The sequence below is a fragment of the Pyxicephalus adspersus genome, chromosome 3 (assembly GCF_032062135.1).
Source record: "Pyxicephalus adspersus chromosome 3, UCB_Pads_2.0, whole genome shotgun sequence".
NCBI classification, from domain to species: Eukaryota; Metazoa; Chordata; class Amphibia; order Anura; family Pyxicephalidae; genus Pyxicephalus; species Pyxicephalus adspersus.
The window spans coordinates 63,114,567-63,131,703 of record NC_092860.1 but is presented as its reverse complement, the minus strand read 5'-3'; the positions used below and the strand labels follow the sequence as shown (position 1 = coordinate 63,131,703).

Sequence of the window (17,137 nt, the reverse complement as noted above, 5' to 3'; positions counted from 1 at the left end):
GGTTTTCTGTTACTAACGAAAATCCATGTACCCTCATTTTTTTAACCTAATTTATGCACAATAAAAAAAAACTATGAAAGACTGTATCTCTGGAACTATAAGTAGAAAAGGTAGCATCTCCTGGGCAAGGAAGGAACACTTCTATCAGCAACTGAGTGCATCAGGGGAAGGGATGTCACAAAATGTTACTGCTTTCATGTGCTTTAATGTGGTTATGTATAGCGGCAACTAGGGATGAGTGAGATAGGGATGAGCCAGAGGCATTCTCTCGAAAATTTCAGAGTTCAGAGAAATTTCAGTGAACTGGTTTTGCGAAACCATCGGAAGAGTAAATTAAAACAGGAGGATTCCCAGAGCTGCATTCAGCCCTGGGAATCCTCCTGTTTGCGATCCCCGGAGCACTAGAGGTAATTAACCTCAAGTGCCCGGGGATCGCAGAGGATTTCCAGGGCTCCATGATGCAGCCCTGGAAATCCTCCTGTTCACGCAATCCCCGGGCACTAGAGGTTAATTAACCTCTAGTGCCCCGGGGATCGCACATTCTTTACAATGAATGCAGCCACAGCTGCAATCATTGAGAAGATGCCTGGCAAAGGAGAACCTCCTTACATTGTAAAATACGTATCCCTTAAGCTGCGTACACACGTCCAATTTTTATCGTTGGAAATGAACGACGAACGAACGACGAATGACCGATTGTCCAAAAATCGTTTGTAAAAAAAGTAACCAACGACGCCGACGAACGAGGATAGTCGTTGGAAATGAACAACCGGACCGGCGGATCGGATTGGACGACGATCGTTGACCATCTATCGTGTGTATGGTCGTTCAGTGATCGTGCATGTTCTGAGCATGCGCGATGAACGAACATTTGATCGATACAGGCTGTATTGTGTATGTGAATGTATATGTATATGTGTGTATATATATATATATATATATATATATATATATATATATATATATATATATGCGATCCACAGGGCACTAGAGGGTTTTTAACCTCTAGTGCCCATGAATCGCAGAGGATTTCCTCCTGTTCGGCGAGAGCTTGACCTCTTGGCAAATCAGAAGGCCATTCTCGCTTACATTTTCACCACGAGATCGAACTTAATATTCTCGCTCGCTTATCCCTAGCACCAACACCTTATAGAACAGTTGTGGGGGTGCCCAGGAACCGTAAAGCCTGGCAGGGGCAGATCTATTTGTGGAGGATTGTAGGGGCCTTGGGGAAGCAGACTAAAATGCACAACAGATGGAAAGGAGGGGAGAGGAAAGGGTGACTGATCAGGAAAAGTTGCACTTAAAAAAAAAAATAGTAATCTAATTGACCAAAAAAAGAGGAGTTGAGAAGTGGAAGAGGATTGTTTTGTCAGAGATATGATTTGTGACAGTTTCTAAATTTGAAGTGTTACAAAAAGAGGTAATGTAAAATATAAAATTACCATTTTTTTCATTTAATTCTTTTTTGTCAAAATGCAGATTTCAAAGTGGTTATACGACAAGGCTGTTCCAAAAGACTTCCAAACAAATAAGGTATAAATTGTATTTGCATTTATTCAATTTATTTACTGATTTTGAAAGTTTGTGTATACCAATACTAAATTTTCTTTTGAAGAGTGGAAAATAAAAAATGCTAAATTGTATTGTGCGCATAATATGCACTAGAATTATATATTCAACAGTCCATTCCATGTAAGGAGATACAAAAATGGTTTGTAAAATAGAACCAATATGTCAACAAATCACATTAACAACAGAATTGTTACTTTTGCTAGCTTTTGAACTGTGTACATTTTGTTATGATAGTTTTTTTTAGTATAGCTTAGATAGTAATCATCAATTTGTAATCAGTTATTTGATTGATGATTACTTTAGAGTACATATTCATTTTAGCAGCATTTTAGGTCATTGTTTATGCTCATGTATGTCTATCACTGAAAAAAATAATAATAATAATAATTTGGACCATATGTGGTACCATTACCAGACATATGAATATGCAATATGTGGAATGTATCAGGTTTGTGGTATTAGAAGCGTACTACTCATTTATCCTAAATATCTAAAATACATATTCCATAGTGGTTTGAATATTTTTTTAAAAGTAGTGCTGTAAATTGATTTTTTCTCCTATAGTGATTTTTCTTTAAAATGTAATAATTAAGTAAGATTTTTCCTGTTTCAGCAAAATTAGTGTGAAAAAATCCAAATTAACCTGCCATGAATCACACACTTTTCTAACCATCTTTAAAAAATGCTATGTTTACTGTTGGTGGCAATCATTTACAGCTGTCACATTTTATATTATATTATTATTATTTTATATATATATTTGTCTATATCCGTGTCAATTATATGGTAATACCTTGCATGGTTTTAGTAATCTACCTAATAGATAGATGGATTGTACATGGGTGGAAGATCTAAACATTCCTGGCTCTCTTTCTCTCCTGCCATGATTGTGATGTTTAAACTTCCTACTGTGTGAATTTATGCTTGCTTTGTGATGATAATGCACTAATACCACTTTACTGCTTTTGCCTGGAGGGAGTGTGGTGTGTAAATTGTTTGTTATACCAACTGGGTCCAGCATAGGACCTAAGTGGTGTTATATGGGCATAAGTTCAGTTATGAGCATTGTTTTTCATTTGAAGCACCTATATTTTTACAATGAATGTCCTTAAGTATTGCACCTTCTTACATATGATGCAGGTTTATCCAGGGGTCTTCAATCACCAGCTCAATTTGTATGTGTAGAAAGTAGGTAAAAACATAGGGTTTTGACTGTTTGGTCAAAGTATATGTAGATAATTTACAAAGATATGTGTGCTTCTATGCAACATCCAATGTTATACATGTAGGTACATGTCTATGTGGGGATCCCCGGAGGATTTCCAGGAGTCCAAGTAGCGTGATAACAGCTATCAATCATGCTAGCTGAACTTCCTAAAATCCTGCTGGGATTACCCCCACTCCCTTCCCCATTTGATCTGTGATTCCACATGAAGTTCCTAGCACTTGTATCTTGAACAAACAACAAAACGAAACTGATTATACCAGCTAGAACTAGAATAACATTTATGCTGATGACTATGGATTGAAATATTTTAATACACTTGATTCCACATGCTGCACTGACTGGCATTTGGGGGCAGAGATATTGGAAATCATACACTTGCTTTATGCACACCTCCTGAGGTGCAAACTCCAAGTTGGCTCTTGTGTTTTGTACTGAAGAGAGGATTCTAGCAACTCTGCCATAAAGGACAGATCAAGGGAGAGCTGCAGTTACAGTTGTCTTCTTGGAACTCAGTCTTATCTCCACACAGGATCTATAAAGCTCAGTCAGAGTGACCTTTGGGTTCTTGATCACCTCTCTCATAAAGTCCCTTCTCTCTGGATTGCTCAGTTTGGCCAGGTGACCAGCTCTTGGAGGAGTCTTGGTTGTGCCAACTTTTTCTATTTGGAAATTATGGAGGTAAGTTTGCTCTTGGAATGCAGGATAATTTTTTGTAGCCTTCCCCAGATCTGTGCTTTGCAAATATCCTGTCTCTCAGCTCTGCTGGTAGTTCCTTTCCCCCCTTGGTTTGTTTTTGCTCTGATATGCATTGTCAGCTATGAGGCCTTCTATAGAGATGTGTGTGCCTTTCCAAATCATGTGCAATCAATTTAATTTACCGAGGTGTAGAAACATCTTAGCAGTGATCAAGAGAAGGGGAGGCACCTAAGCTAAAGTGTTGTTCTAAAAGGTCTGAATAGTTATGAAAATGTAGTATTTCAATTTTTCTTTTCAGGAATTTTACTAAACTTGTATAAATTTCGGTTTTCCCTTTGTCATCATGGGGTATCAAGTGTAGAATAATGAGAAAAAAATTTAAATGACTGTAGCATCAAGCTGCATCATAACAAAATTGAAGGGGGTATGAGTACTTTCTAAACCCACTGTATATAGCAAAATACAGTATTATATCCATTTTACAATCTTTGTCCTTAAACACACACTGACAAGAGCACAGATTGCTAGTAGGAATAGGAAAAAAATAATTGTTGGAAAAAAAAGTGCATAATGACAGACCAATGACGCCGATGAACAAGGGATGTTGTTTGTAATGAACAACCATCCTAGCAGATTCGTGCAATGATCGTTTGCTATCTATTGTGTGTACGGTGAGTGCTGCTTTATGTCCCTCTTCACCTTTCTGCATTACATTCCAGTGTTGTTTTCTGTCCTTCTTCAGCATCGCTTCTGTGCTGTTATATTCCCACACTCATATCTTCTAGTCCTCCTTATTCTATCAAATTTACCTGCTTTAAAACATTTATGAAATACAAGATGCAAATATTAAGAAAAAATAAAGGATTTTTTTTTACAAGTTATCATAAAAAAAAACACAAAACAAATAAATAAAATAAATAAAAACATAATAAAAAAAAACAGTCAAAGTATGACATGTTTAAAAAATTATTAATGTACACTGTACATGATTTTAATCAAATTGTGCTTGCTGTGCCTCTGTCTTTAGAGCAATTAGGCCATGATCTGCTGCCCTTAGCGCCTCTGACACACTTTGTAGCGTGGTGTGCAGTGTTTAGAAAAATAAAAAAAGCATAGTGAGGTAAGTTTCCAGGTGACACATGGACTTGGGGAATTTCTGCATGCACAATGTATAAATTTACTATGTGTTTTCTCCTTTGCATTCCTCATAGTAACACCACTCCCTATGTGCCCTGATGTGTCTGGCTCCAATATTTCCTGCTCTCCTTTGGAAATAATGAGGACAACACGTGCTGCATCACGTCGTTTCACGACGTTTCACCATCTGGAAAATAAACATGTATAGAAACAAAATTAATTACATAATACACACTACCATAGTTCTCCTACACCTCTACCTTTAGGTGCAAACCCAGATCAAGATCCACAGGGAGAAGAACAAACCCCCTCTTGAGTATGCTGTGGTGTGGGTGGGGAAACATCAATCAACTCTTTGGAAAGAAAAAAAAAATATATACTTAACAATGTATGTTTCTGGCACATTTGCAAGCTTGGGTATATGGCAATATCCTACCATCATGTTCAGGGATCTCCTCTGCCTAAGGCTCCTTTCCAGCAGCCATCCTTCTATTTAAAGTGCGTTGGCCTAAAACACAAAAAGCACCCAAATTACTAACTTGCATACAAAAATTAGGTTCTCCCCCCTCAATCACCTCTGTACATCACTCATCCTCTTCATTTATTACTACCCTCCTGTTAAACTATATTAGGTGTACTTATGTTTTATGGCGATGCAATGGTATATCTTATTCAGTATGGCCTTCTCCGTGTTCTTTAGATCAGATCAGTGTTTCCTTAACTGATCTTTGGAACGCAGCACTCCATATTTTTCCTCCAACTTCTTTTGTACTTTCTAAAATGCGGTCCTTAACCACCTGGGCGTTTCACTGATGTCTAGATTTTTGTACCAAAAGCGGTACACTGTTTTTCATGAAATTTTTTTTTTAAATTGTAGACCTGTAACTTACAGAAATATGTCCGAACAAGGGTCTAGTAGATATCAAAAAAAAAAATAGTGTATAATGTAATGTACCTGTACAGTAGCTTATATAATGTATATATAATAGAATTATATATATATTATATAAGGATTTCTTTGTATTGGACTCAATACAGCTTTTTTGTATTGAGTTCAATGCAAAGCGTTTTAAATTTTCCGCCCCGCCTCCCGCCCGCACCGACGCATGCAGCGACGTCACCGGGAAACCCCGGAGATCGTCACTGCACTCGCTGGGAGAAGAAGCAAGAGAGAGGACGTGTCCGGAGGAGCTGCGGGGAGAAGGTAAGTATAATTTTTTTTAGAGATTGACGCTGGAACAGAACAGATGATCACAGCGGGAACCAGGTAAGTGAATGCTTTTAACCACCTGAGAAAAGTTCGGGTTTAACACTTTTTGCAAGTGTTTAAAACCCGAAAACCAAGGTCGGGTTTAACGGCCGGGTGGTTAATGGTGTTGGGATGTGGAACCACTTTCCGGCCATCGTAGTCAGCCCTGTCCAGAATGCTTACCATAGCTTCAATTTCACTATGGCTAATAGAGGTAGCTCTCCTCCTCTGTGTCTCTCTGTTTTGATTAGGCTGTGGCATGTTTTGTATAGCTCAGAAAAACAGAAAATTATGTCACAGGACAGGAAACAAAAGAATTGCTGGATATTGTGGAAAGAAAAACTTTGCTGTCACCACTAAGGTTTTGTTTGTATGAACCTTCATTTTAGCAATATTTGTGACATTGTTCTTTCGCGGAGCATTCTATTAAGGTAGGTATGGGTGCTTTGCCTGCCCCTTATCTTTTATTTGAGTGGGTGGTTTACGTTCAAGAGGACTAATATTTTTTTTTTTTTACAGAGGTCATGGCCTATGATCCAGACTTCATTTGTAAGATAATTGAACTCCACTGATCCTTTCTATGTCTGTGGAAGGTGAAGTCTGGGGAGTATTTGAATAAGCATCTCAAATGAAGGCCTATGATGTGATAGAGGAGCTGTGAAAACCATTAATCCTTGTAAATATGTGCTTTTTCTTTATACTTTGATAATTAGTCTAAGTCTCTCTGAATCCCTTGAAGATCTGTCGGGTAAAAGAGAAAATTCTTATGATTTATGAGACTACTCTATCTGTATCTGTGTCTGTCTCTATCAATGTCCTTTTTTCACGCTGAAAGATGATGACGGGTGCATAGCAATCTGCATCCTGTGCCAGAGGCAGATTCGCAGAGGACAGGCCGGATCACATTTGGGTACAACATCCCTGCTTTCCGATATATGCAAGAACCACAAACCAAAGTGGGAGCAGTACTTGCGTTCACTTGAAGGAGGTGTAACCACGTCATCTCTTCTTCCACCTCCATTGACTCCTTTTACACCTCAAAAGTCATTGCTACTACGTCTCAGGAGGTTGGTGACAGCCGGACTTTAAGCTGCGAGGAAGTATCAGCTTCTGGCGGGAGATTTTGTGGCGTCAGATTAAGTTTGTCGCTGAAATATGGGTACTCCAGTGACCCCTTCAGCTCCCCTAGCTCCCAATCCCTTCAGCCCACTCCACTGGAGTTCTGCGCAAGGCATCAGGCTAGGGGTCCAACCAAAAAAAGAGTCATGAAACTCAAGTCACGTTCAGCCAAACTATTGGCCTTGCAGCTACTGCCGTACAGCATTGTGGACTCTGCTCGCTTCCGGGACCTGATGGCCTGTGCCGAGCAACAGTGGAATATACCAAGCAGGCAATACTTCTCCCGCACAGCTGTTCCCAGTTTACATGCACGTGTAATGGGTAACCTCCCCCGGTCATTGGCATTCTTACTGTCTAGTCAAATCCATGTCACAATGGACAGCTGGACAACCAGGCATGGAGTGGGACGCTACCTGTCCTTCACCACTCACTGGGTGGCCTTGCGTAGCTCAGCGGGCGGTAGTCTGCAAGAGGCATTGCAGCACCTGGTACCCCCGCCGAAGGGTGTGGTGGAAAAGCATGGGCCACCCCATTCCTCTCCCCCCTCCTCCTCCTTCATTCCTTCTACTGGCAAAACCTCTCTTTTCGACACTCCCCCTGAAAGGCCAGCAGCAGAGGACACTGCGGTTAAGTGGGCACGCCACTATGGCTCCCTCAAGCACACGTGTTGCCAGGCAGTGCTGAAACTGGTGTACTTGGGGGAGTAAAGTCACACCGCCAGTGAACTCTTGTTAGCTTTGCACAGAGAGGTTGAGGCTTGGCTGACGCCCTCACGGCAAACAACAAGCAACTTAGTGTGCGACAACAGGGCAAACCTTGTGGCCGCCCTGCGCATGAGCTGCATAACACATGTGCCGTGCTTTGCGCACGTACTGAACCTTGTGGTGCAGAAGTTCCTCCGCACGTACCTAGGACTTACTTAGACAGGCTCACTCCATCTGCAGCCATGTATTGTGACTCTGTGACTGGATGGAACTCCACCCTGCACATGCTCCAGCATCAGTGCAAGCAAAAGCTAGCCATCCGCCATTACTAGGTCAGCGTGGTGCATAGAGGCAGTGGGGCCCTTGGTACAGCCACACAACTGGGGTTTTTTACGAATGACCAGTGGCTGCAGATGGAGACGCTGTGCAAGGTACTGGCCCCCTTTGAGCAGGCCTTGTGAGTCGGGAGCGATCAGGCTGGAACTATGTCATTCCCATCATCTTTCTGCTTGATAATACACTGTGTGGCCTGATGAAAAATGGCAATGAGGGAGGTGGGGAAAAATGGGGGAGGAGGATGAGGATGACATTACACTCCATAGCGCACAGCCAGCATCAAGAGGGGCAAGAAGGGACACTGGCCAGCATCAGGAGGTTCAAGAGGAGGAGGAAGATGATTATGATGATGATGAGGGAGACCATGTTGGGGCTGCTGGACAGGACCCGTCCAACCCGCATGTGTGCTGTCACACCCCAGGCATTGTGTGGGCGATGGAACAACAGGAACTTCTGCAGCTTGAAGAAGAGGAGGTGGGTGATGAGAAGGAAGAAGTTTTGGCACCTACTGAGGGACAGGAGGAGGATGAGCCCAGGGAACTCCTTTTTCATATGTGTGTCCACATGTTGGGATGCCTACGGAAGTACCCCCCGCATTTGCAGCATCAAAAACTGGGATGAATACTGGCTGGCCACCCTTGTGGATCACCGCTACAAAGACAAAATGTCACAGTTTCTACCCGACCTGGTGCAAGTGAAAGAAAAGGTGACCTGCCTGAACAGAATACTATGTGACCGGCTGTTCCATGCACCACATTCCACACAGGGAGCGCAGGCCGGCTCAGGCGGCAGCAGCAGCAGCAGCAGTAGTGGCAGCAGGCTGCACACATCCAAAAGTGTAGGCTAAGGCAGGGGGAATTTTTGGATGCCTGGAGAAACCTGATGCGGCCACCTCAAACAAGTGAAGTTCAGGGGCATACCCATCGAGAATGGATGAAGCGAATGGGGCACGATTACATTGACTCTTTTCTGGCTGGTGGTAGTGGTGTTGACGACAGCAGTTATGAGGAGGATACCTGTCCTAACAGTTGGCACAGTATGCCATCAAACTTCTTTCATGCCTGGCATCCAGTGTTCTGTCCGAAAGAACCTTCAGTGCCGCTGGCGGAGTGGTAACAGACAACCGATCACGACTGTCGCCGAAAAATGTCAATCGCCTCACCTTTTTGAAAATGAAAGAAAGGTGGGTTACTAACAACTATCATATCCCCACTGCAGATGTCACTGATTGACTGACACAATGTCACGTATAACAGGGAGGGGAGGGTAACAGAAAGGTGTATATACTACTAGGCCTCAAATGACTAGGGAAAAGGGAATGGTCACCCCTTGCAGACACCCTAATCTGGCCCTAACTCCTAACCGTATGAGCATCGCAGTAATGACCAGCACCTGCACCTGATGCAAGGGGAGTGGTCTTTACAAACAACAACACAGAAACAAGTAAAACCAAAGAGGCTGTCAGATATTCACATATGCAGCTTGTCTGACAGATCCTCAAACTTCTGTCACGGAAGGGACCGTGACACACAAGGACTCACTAGGCCAACCAAGATGCTTCTGTGAACCCACACTGCCCCTTTGCTGAGTCTGTGTCTGCCTATCACCAAACACCCTGTCAGCTGATCCTGCCTTGGTTGAATTTTTCCGCTAGTTATGCCAATGTCCAGGGGTGGCATTCTTCCCCAGTGTCATGTCTGCCATTGTGCCAGCTAGCAATTTACTTTACATTTATGCTGCTTCCGGAAGGCCAACAAACTGCAGATGAAAACCCCCAGTACTGCCACACTGATAGGTACCATTGCCTTTGCCTAATTTTTCAGCTAAGTATTGTAAGATTGAGGGTTGACATTCATGTCATTCACTTCATGAAAAGATGAAAACTATCAATATCGTCTACCTTCCTACCACTTCTGGCACCACAGATTGCAACAACAGTGCTGGGGCACAAAACATCTTGATCTGGCCCTTCTACGTTTATTCCCAAATTTCCAATATTTGCATTACACACTTTGGGTTGGCATTGACGATGCACTACACCCTACATGCACTCTGTCTCAGGGCCCACCGCCTCCTCCTCCTGCTGTTGCTGCTGCCGCCTGCCCAGTAATCTATTCACAAAAATGGTATCACACACTTCTGGGTGTCATTGACGATGCACTACACCCAGCTCGAGATACCAGTTACCAATGCAGTCCCCACTCCGTCTTAGGGCCCTCCGCCTTCTCCTTCTGCTGTTGCTGCTGCCGCCTGTCAGTACTCCATTCACTAAAATTGTACACTTCTGGGTGGCAATGACGATGCACTACACCCAGCTCTCCATGACTCTTACCAATGCCGTCTCCCTGGCAATAGCTGACCAGAGGCCACACACTGCTACTGCTCTTGCTAATCCACGCTCTGTCTCCGGACCTTCATCTTGCGGTGCGGTGACATTTTGCCTAATGTCACCGCACTACTTCTGCACAACTTTATGGGTGGCATCCCTAACACATGTCATCCTGGTCATGATGCCAGCTAGCATTTAATATTAATAATAAACAGGATTTATATAGGGTAAACAAATTATGCAGCTGGCATCATGTAATGATGTAAATTAAATAAAGATGCATACATTAAATAGCAATGCGTTTTCCTGCTGTTTTGACGGCAGAGACTGCTGCTAGTGGGTTGAGATCACCCTTTTTCAATGTCCTAATGTTTATGCTGCCTTCTGGAAGCTGTCCATCATGCAAAAATCCTATTTGCATGCAATCACTTTTCCTGCCATTTTCTGGAAAACCACAAGGTCTTTTTTAACTTTTGTATTTTTTCCTTGTTGCCACTTTTCTAACATGTATAGGGGTTTGCTATTAATGTTTAAAGTCAGCCCATTGACGTTAATGTAATTCGCTAACGTTAGATTCCAGAAAGCCGAATTGCTCACATTTGTCACAGCTCTATACACCTAGGAGCTGCTGCTCCATTTGTGCATGCCTATGGCAAACTGCACTATACAAAACCTTCCACCTTGCTGCCGCTCATTTTCCTAGTTACAATTTTTATTGATTTCACAGAGTTATAAAAGATTACTTACAGTTTGAGGATTGATTCAACTCCTGTGTTTTACAACTCCACTTATAACCAGCCACTTGTTTCACCTGCCAAAACAGAGCATGTTGCTGTTTTTCCTTTGTTTGTTTATAATTTAACTATTGTATTTATTGTATTTCTTTATTGTATTTCTTTCAGTGCATCTTAGATGAGCTTGGCTCTAGAGACCTTGAATACATTTCTGCACCAAATTGATGTATGGCTTCATATACAGTTTCAGGGATCATCAATTGACACAGTGGTGGAATGTGTCTAGGGACAATGATTTCCCGAAGGACTCCTGAACTATGTGGCTAGGTGTTTCACAGTATTCATTACCACCCTGAAGTCATGCATATTTAGAAGTGCTCTCTGCCCTTGGCATTACACAAAAAAAATTCCTGACTCCTTGAATCTTTTTAACAGGGCCATTACCTGTAGATTTTTGACAAAGCTGAGTTCTTTGCAATCTGGTGGTGAGAAACTTTGTGCAACATTATCTGTCAATTGAACAAAGTCCTAAACCACAACATATTGTTGCTTGAATAGACTTGATGGATCCTCCTTTGATACCCAATCTTGATACCAATGCTACCAATGTTACTAGTTAACCTACTAATTAAGGAAACTGAATGAATGTTACTTGTATATGTTTACACTAAAGTTCTTTTCCGATCGGTCTTTTAAATAAAGGTTCAAGTAAATTAACTCATTATAGATACAGTTGTTTTTGATGCTCTCATGCAGGAATATAGATGATAATTTTAGTGCTAGTTGGTACAAGTGTGTCCCATTCATGGAGGCAAGTATAATCAAATAATTTGAAAACCAGGAAATGACCTAGATAAAAAAAACTCACAATTTTAGTTTTGGGTTAAACTCTTTGCGAGGTTATTAAGATTTGTTAACATATTTTGGATCCATAGACAGAATAATTTGCAAAATTACACAGGTCAACAAAAAATTATTTTGATAATAGTCAAAAACCATAGCAAATTTTTTTAATTCCATTTTTCGAGCAGATTTTAGATCTGTTTAAAGTTTTTCCCTTACACATACAGTTCCTGAGTTTTCAGTACTAATATAGTTAACACTGTACGTGCACGTATTTTGTACTAAAACGTTAGCACCATTGAAGTGAATGTTAATACATCTTCAGTGTGAAGTAAAACAAGGTACACTGTGGTATAGATCTACTGAACAGTGTCAGTCAGGTACCATTGTTTCTTCAGAAATGCTTAGAGTATGATTTTCTTGTGTACTCTTTGGATTGTCGCAATACAGCATCCAGCAGTAGTCAGCCATCATACTTTCATTCCGGAAACCTTGGTAGCAGTGCTCCATTAACTTAATGTTCTGGGTTAAAATGTTCTCCTTGTTCGTCACTCACCATACCAAAATTTTCCAGGAAGAATTCTAGATGTGAGTGCAAGAAATGTATTTTTAATGACATGTGACAACCCAGGTTCTGGTATGAATTAAGCAGATTCTGAACTCCTTCCTTGTATGCAGGAGACTTATGGTTGCCAAGGAAATTTTCACACAGCCACTTAAATGCATCCCAAGCTTCTAGCTCAACTGCTGAGAGAGATTGAAAACATAATCCTGCAAAACAGACTTGATCTGTGGCCATATAAATATCTCTTCCTTCATTTTTGCAGTGCTTATGTTTGGAAACTTCTCAACAAGATACTGAAAACCCATGGAGTTTGATTTACCCATGGCCTTTACAAGGTTCTTCATCAAGCCTAACTCTTCATATGAAGAGGTGGCAGAAATATTTTATGCGGATCAACCAGAAGCAGAAACTTGACACTGCCTGTTCTGGGCTTATGGGTATCTCTTGGTAGCCAATCACGCTTGACATAATGGTCTCCCGTAGATTGGCTGTCCCACAGGCATAGGAAACAGCAATATTTTGTGAATCCTCCTTGTGTTCCCATCAGCAAGCCAATGACCTTTAGATCCCTAAAGATGTTCCACTGGTGTGTTGTACTTGATTGCTTCAAGTAGTAACTTCATGTTGTCATAGGACTCCTTTAGGTTAACGGAATGGGCAATCAGTAAGGTTTGCAATTACCATTATGCAGTAAGACTGCTTTAAACTTCTTTTAGAGGAATCAAAGAAGATACGCCATTCAGTTGGAACATGCTCTTGTAACAAACTGGTTAAGAGTACATTTATATCATGACCGTAGCACAGTGAGCCATCACTAGTGAAGAATGTTGTCAAGTTATGATTTCATTTTCTGTAGTGAGTTACAGTTACACCCTTTGCAAGCAAGTGCTTAAGCCTTGAAGCAAGAAGTTCTGCTTTGTCCTTGGAGAGATTTAGATCACAAGCGAGATCATTTAGCTCTGCTTGTGTAAAGGTCTCTGGTTCTGAATCTTCATCAGCCAAGTAGTCAGGATCAGATGATTTGGGGGTTGTAACTGGCTGCAACTCCATTGCATTCCTCATCACCTTCTACTGAGCAGCTCATGCCCGGGAGGCTCTGGTGTACCCCAAATGTGGTATTGCTCTTGGGCATACCTTCCTGCTACGTCAAGTTTGGGGTTGCTATGGGCAGCGTTGCCCTGGCATCCAACTGTTGGGATTTATTCCCCCCTTGGTTTACTGTTCTGGTTTATGTTTCCCCTCTTTTGTTTTTTGTTTTTTATTTTGTTGACTGGACTGTCAATTTTTTATACTGCAATATATTTCTGTACTAGGGTGTCCTTGGCGCTTTCTGTTTTTCTTAAATGTTATGGATAAAACTGACTAAACAATATTATTGCAATAATATCCAGGGATTCAAGACATTTAACTACTACTCATCTCAGAGAGCTAACATTATATGTCTGCAGAAAACTAGATTTTCCAATTGCTCTTGCCCTAAATATTTCCAAAATCTCTACCCTCAAGTATATCATGCCACTTTTTCAGAAAAAAAGCGTGGGGTGACTACAGTGTTCCATAAAAATACACCAATTACATGTGAACAGGTTGTACAGTATCCTACAGGCAGATACCTAATATTACAGGGCCTAATTTTGGATAATGCAGTTATTATAGTTAACTAATATGCTCCTAACACTCACCAAATCAAACTTTTTCAACATCTGCTATCAACGGTGGGGAAATATGCAAAGGGTATAATATATATGATGGGCGATTCCAGTTTAGTGCTTAACGCCAAATTGGATAAATCATCGTCTCCGGCAATGACTGTACAGACAGCCCTTAATTTAAATCCTCAGGTCTTTGGTGACCTTATCGCAGATCATCAATTGGTAGAGGTTTGGAGGGAACTTCACCCCTCTACAAGGACTTTAGGTTCTATTCCTCATTCCATCAGAGTTTTACTAGAATTGATCATGTGTTTGTTCATCAAATTTTTTTACCTCAAATAAATAGAGCTAAAATCTTATCTTCCCTGTGATCTGACCACTCTCCTGTTTTAGTCACAAGTAATTCCCTAGTGCCAAGGGCATCCAAATATCACTGGCGTCCCACTGAAGCCATGCTGTCATCTCCTGAAATGGTTTGTCAAGTGGAGGATTCAATACCATTTTTCTTTAAAGATAATCTGGGTTCTGTAGAATCCCCTGTTTTGGTATAGGATGCCCACAAGGCTACTGTTAGAGGACAAATGATTCAACTATGTTCACGCCATAAGAAAGCCAAAATGAAAAGAATTATTGATCTTACGAATCAACTGGAGCAGGTGGGAAGCTAGGTGGGGATCGACACAGGATAAAGGGCTTTATAAATCAGTGCAACAAATTAGAACAGAGCTAAATGTCTTACTGGGTTGTCAGGCTGAGAAACAATTTATGTGGACAAAGCAAAAATTTTATGCAAGAGCGAATAAGCCAGGCTCTATGATGGCCAACATGGTTAATTCGGAATATTATAAGTCAACCACCCAGTTGCATTTGCCCAATGGTACTGTATCAGCCAATCCAGTCAATATAGTTAAGCGAAAACGGAGAAGGAGGTTCTCACTAAGTTATATGCATCTCCATCTGAATTCCAAAGACCAGTGGGATTGAATGTTTGAAAGTATTAACCTTCTTTACTGAAGAGATGTCTGCAGCACTGAATGCTGATGTTACCGTGACTGAGACACTCATGGCAATTAAGTCTCTCCAATCTAATAAGACACCGAGCCAAGATGGATTTTTAGCCTCTTACTATAGGAAGTTTAAGGAAGTTTTGGCTCCCCATCTTGTTTATTATTTTAATCGTCTCAAATCAACTCTTCGAGAACCATACTCATCTCTTTTGGCCCATGTAAAAATGCTGCCAAAAACAAATAAAGATTGTTTAGATGTCCATAACTACTGACCTCTATCGCTTCTAAACGTGGACATTAAAATTTTGGGGAAAATTTTAGCAAAAAGATTCAAAAAAATATTTGCATTCTTTGATCCATAAGGATCAAGTGGGGTTTGTTCCAGGAAGTCAGGCTCCAGATGGTACATGAAAGATAATAAGCTTGATCCACCTGGCCCAAAGAATGAAAATCCCTAGTATGTTGTCATTAGACATTCACAAGGCATTCGAGTCTTGGGAATACCTGTATTATGTACTAAACAAATGGGGATTTGGTGCACAATTCTTGGCCTGGATACAGGCGTTGTATTCTACACCGTTGGCTAGAGTCAGATATCTGTCCCATTACTCACCTTCATTTCCTATTCAAAGAGGTACCCACCAGGGGTGCCCTCTCTCCCCATTACTTTTTATTTTGGCTTTGGAACCATTGGCAATTATGATCAGAGATAATAGCAATATTCATGGACTAGAAATTAATAGTCATGAATATAAAGTCAAGCTTTTTGCAGATGATTTATTGCTCACAATAGCCCAACCAAATGTCACTTTACCCAACCTATTTTCTCTATTGACTCATTTTACTCTTTAGATTTCTGGATTATCAAATAATGAAAATAAATCAATGGCCCTTAACATTAATTTGCCACACCCTCTATTTGACTCTATGGGCCTGATTTAATAAAGCTCTCCAAGGCTGGAGAGAATACACTTTCATCAGTGAAGCTGGATTATCCAGCAAACTTGGAATGAATTTGGCCAGGATTGAAAACATTTGTTAACAAATAGCAAATGACTTAAGAAATCTATTCCAGGTTTGCTGGATTACCCAGCTTCACTGATGAAAGTGTATTCTCTCCAGCCTTGGAGAGCTTAATAAATCGAGGCCTATATGTCATTTTTTTCAATCTGGATGGGCTTCACAACATCTGGAATATCTGGCATTAAGCTAGTGACCAATTATAATCATCCATATAAATCTAATTTCTGTCCCTTATTCGTCCCAGTAAAAGGCTTATTATACAAATGGGCTAATCCACCAGTCTCATGGCTTGGCAGAGGTCATTTGGTAAAAACTACTATTCTACCTATCCTACCACCTAGCCAAATGCGGGTTTTTCAACAAGCCGTACTGAATTTTATCTGGAAGGGCAAGAAATCAGGAATCCCACAAAGGTCGATGTATCTACATGGAAAACAAGGTGGGATAGGGGTTCCTAATTTTGCCAAATATTATCAAGCGACCCATATAGCCCCTATCACATCTATTTATGCTGGGTTCAGAGCACCTTTATGGGTGCAACTGGAACAGGATCTTTGCAAACCTGTGGATTTAGGTGCAATGCCATGGCTTCCTAACAAACTTAGTTCATGCAATATGAGTCCCTACTTACGCCATATATTTTCGGTTTTGGAAAATATGCGATATTCTAGTGGTCTAATGTCACCATTTCTGTCGTTTATGGCTATCCAGAACAACCCACTGTTCCAATCGGGCTTTATATCTCCAGGGGCCTTTGAGTGGTGGAGTGCACACAACTATAAAAACGTGTTCTCCTTAATAGGGATTTCTAAAGTTAAAAGGTGGGATTCTATTAAATCTACCCATGATAGGCCAGGGAAAGAATTTTTCCGGTATATGCAATTGTGGCACTGGCTACAATCAATTACCTGGGATAGGGACAGTCCTTTAAGACTCTCTG

At 41.0% G+C, this 17,137-nt stretch overlaps 1 protein-coding gene across 4 annotated transcripts in view; it reads left to right on the top strand.

The window, feature by feature from the left end:
* LOC140326389 (PML-RARA-regulated adapter molecule 1-like) overlaps positions 1–17,137 on the top strand; it is a 308,253-nt gene that overhangs the window by 140,260 nt on the left and 150,856 nt on the right. For all 4 annotated transcript variants that reach the window (XM_072404936.1, XM_072404932.1, XM_072404933.1 and 1 more), the window contains one exon: positions 1,483–1,536. In XM_072404936.1, the coding sequence (XP_072261037.1) occupies positions 1,483–1,536 (54 nt within the window). The remainder of the gene's footprint in view (positions 1–1,482; positions 1,537–17,137) is intronic.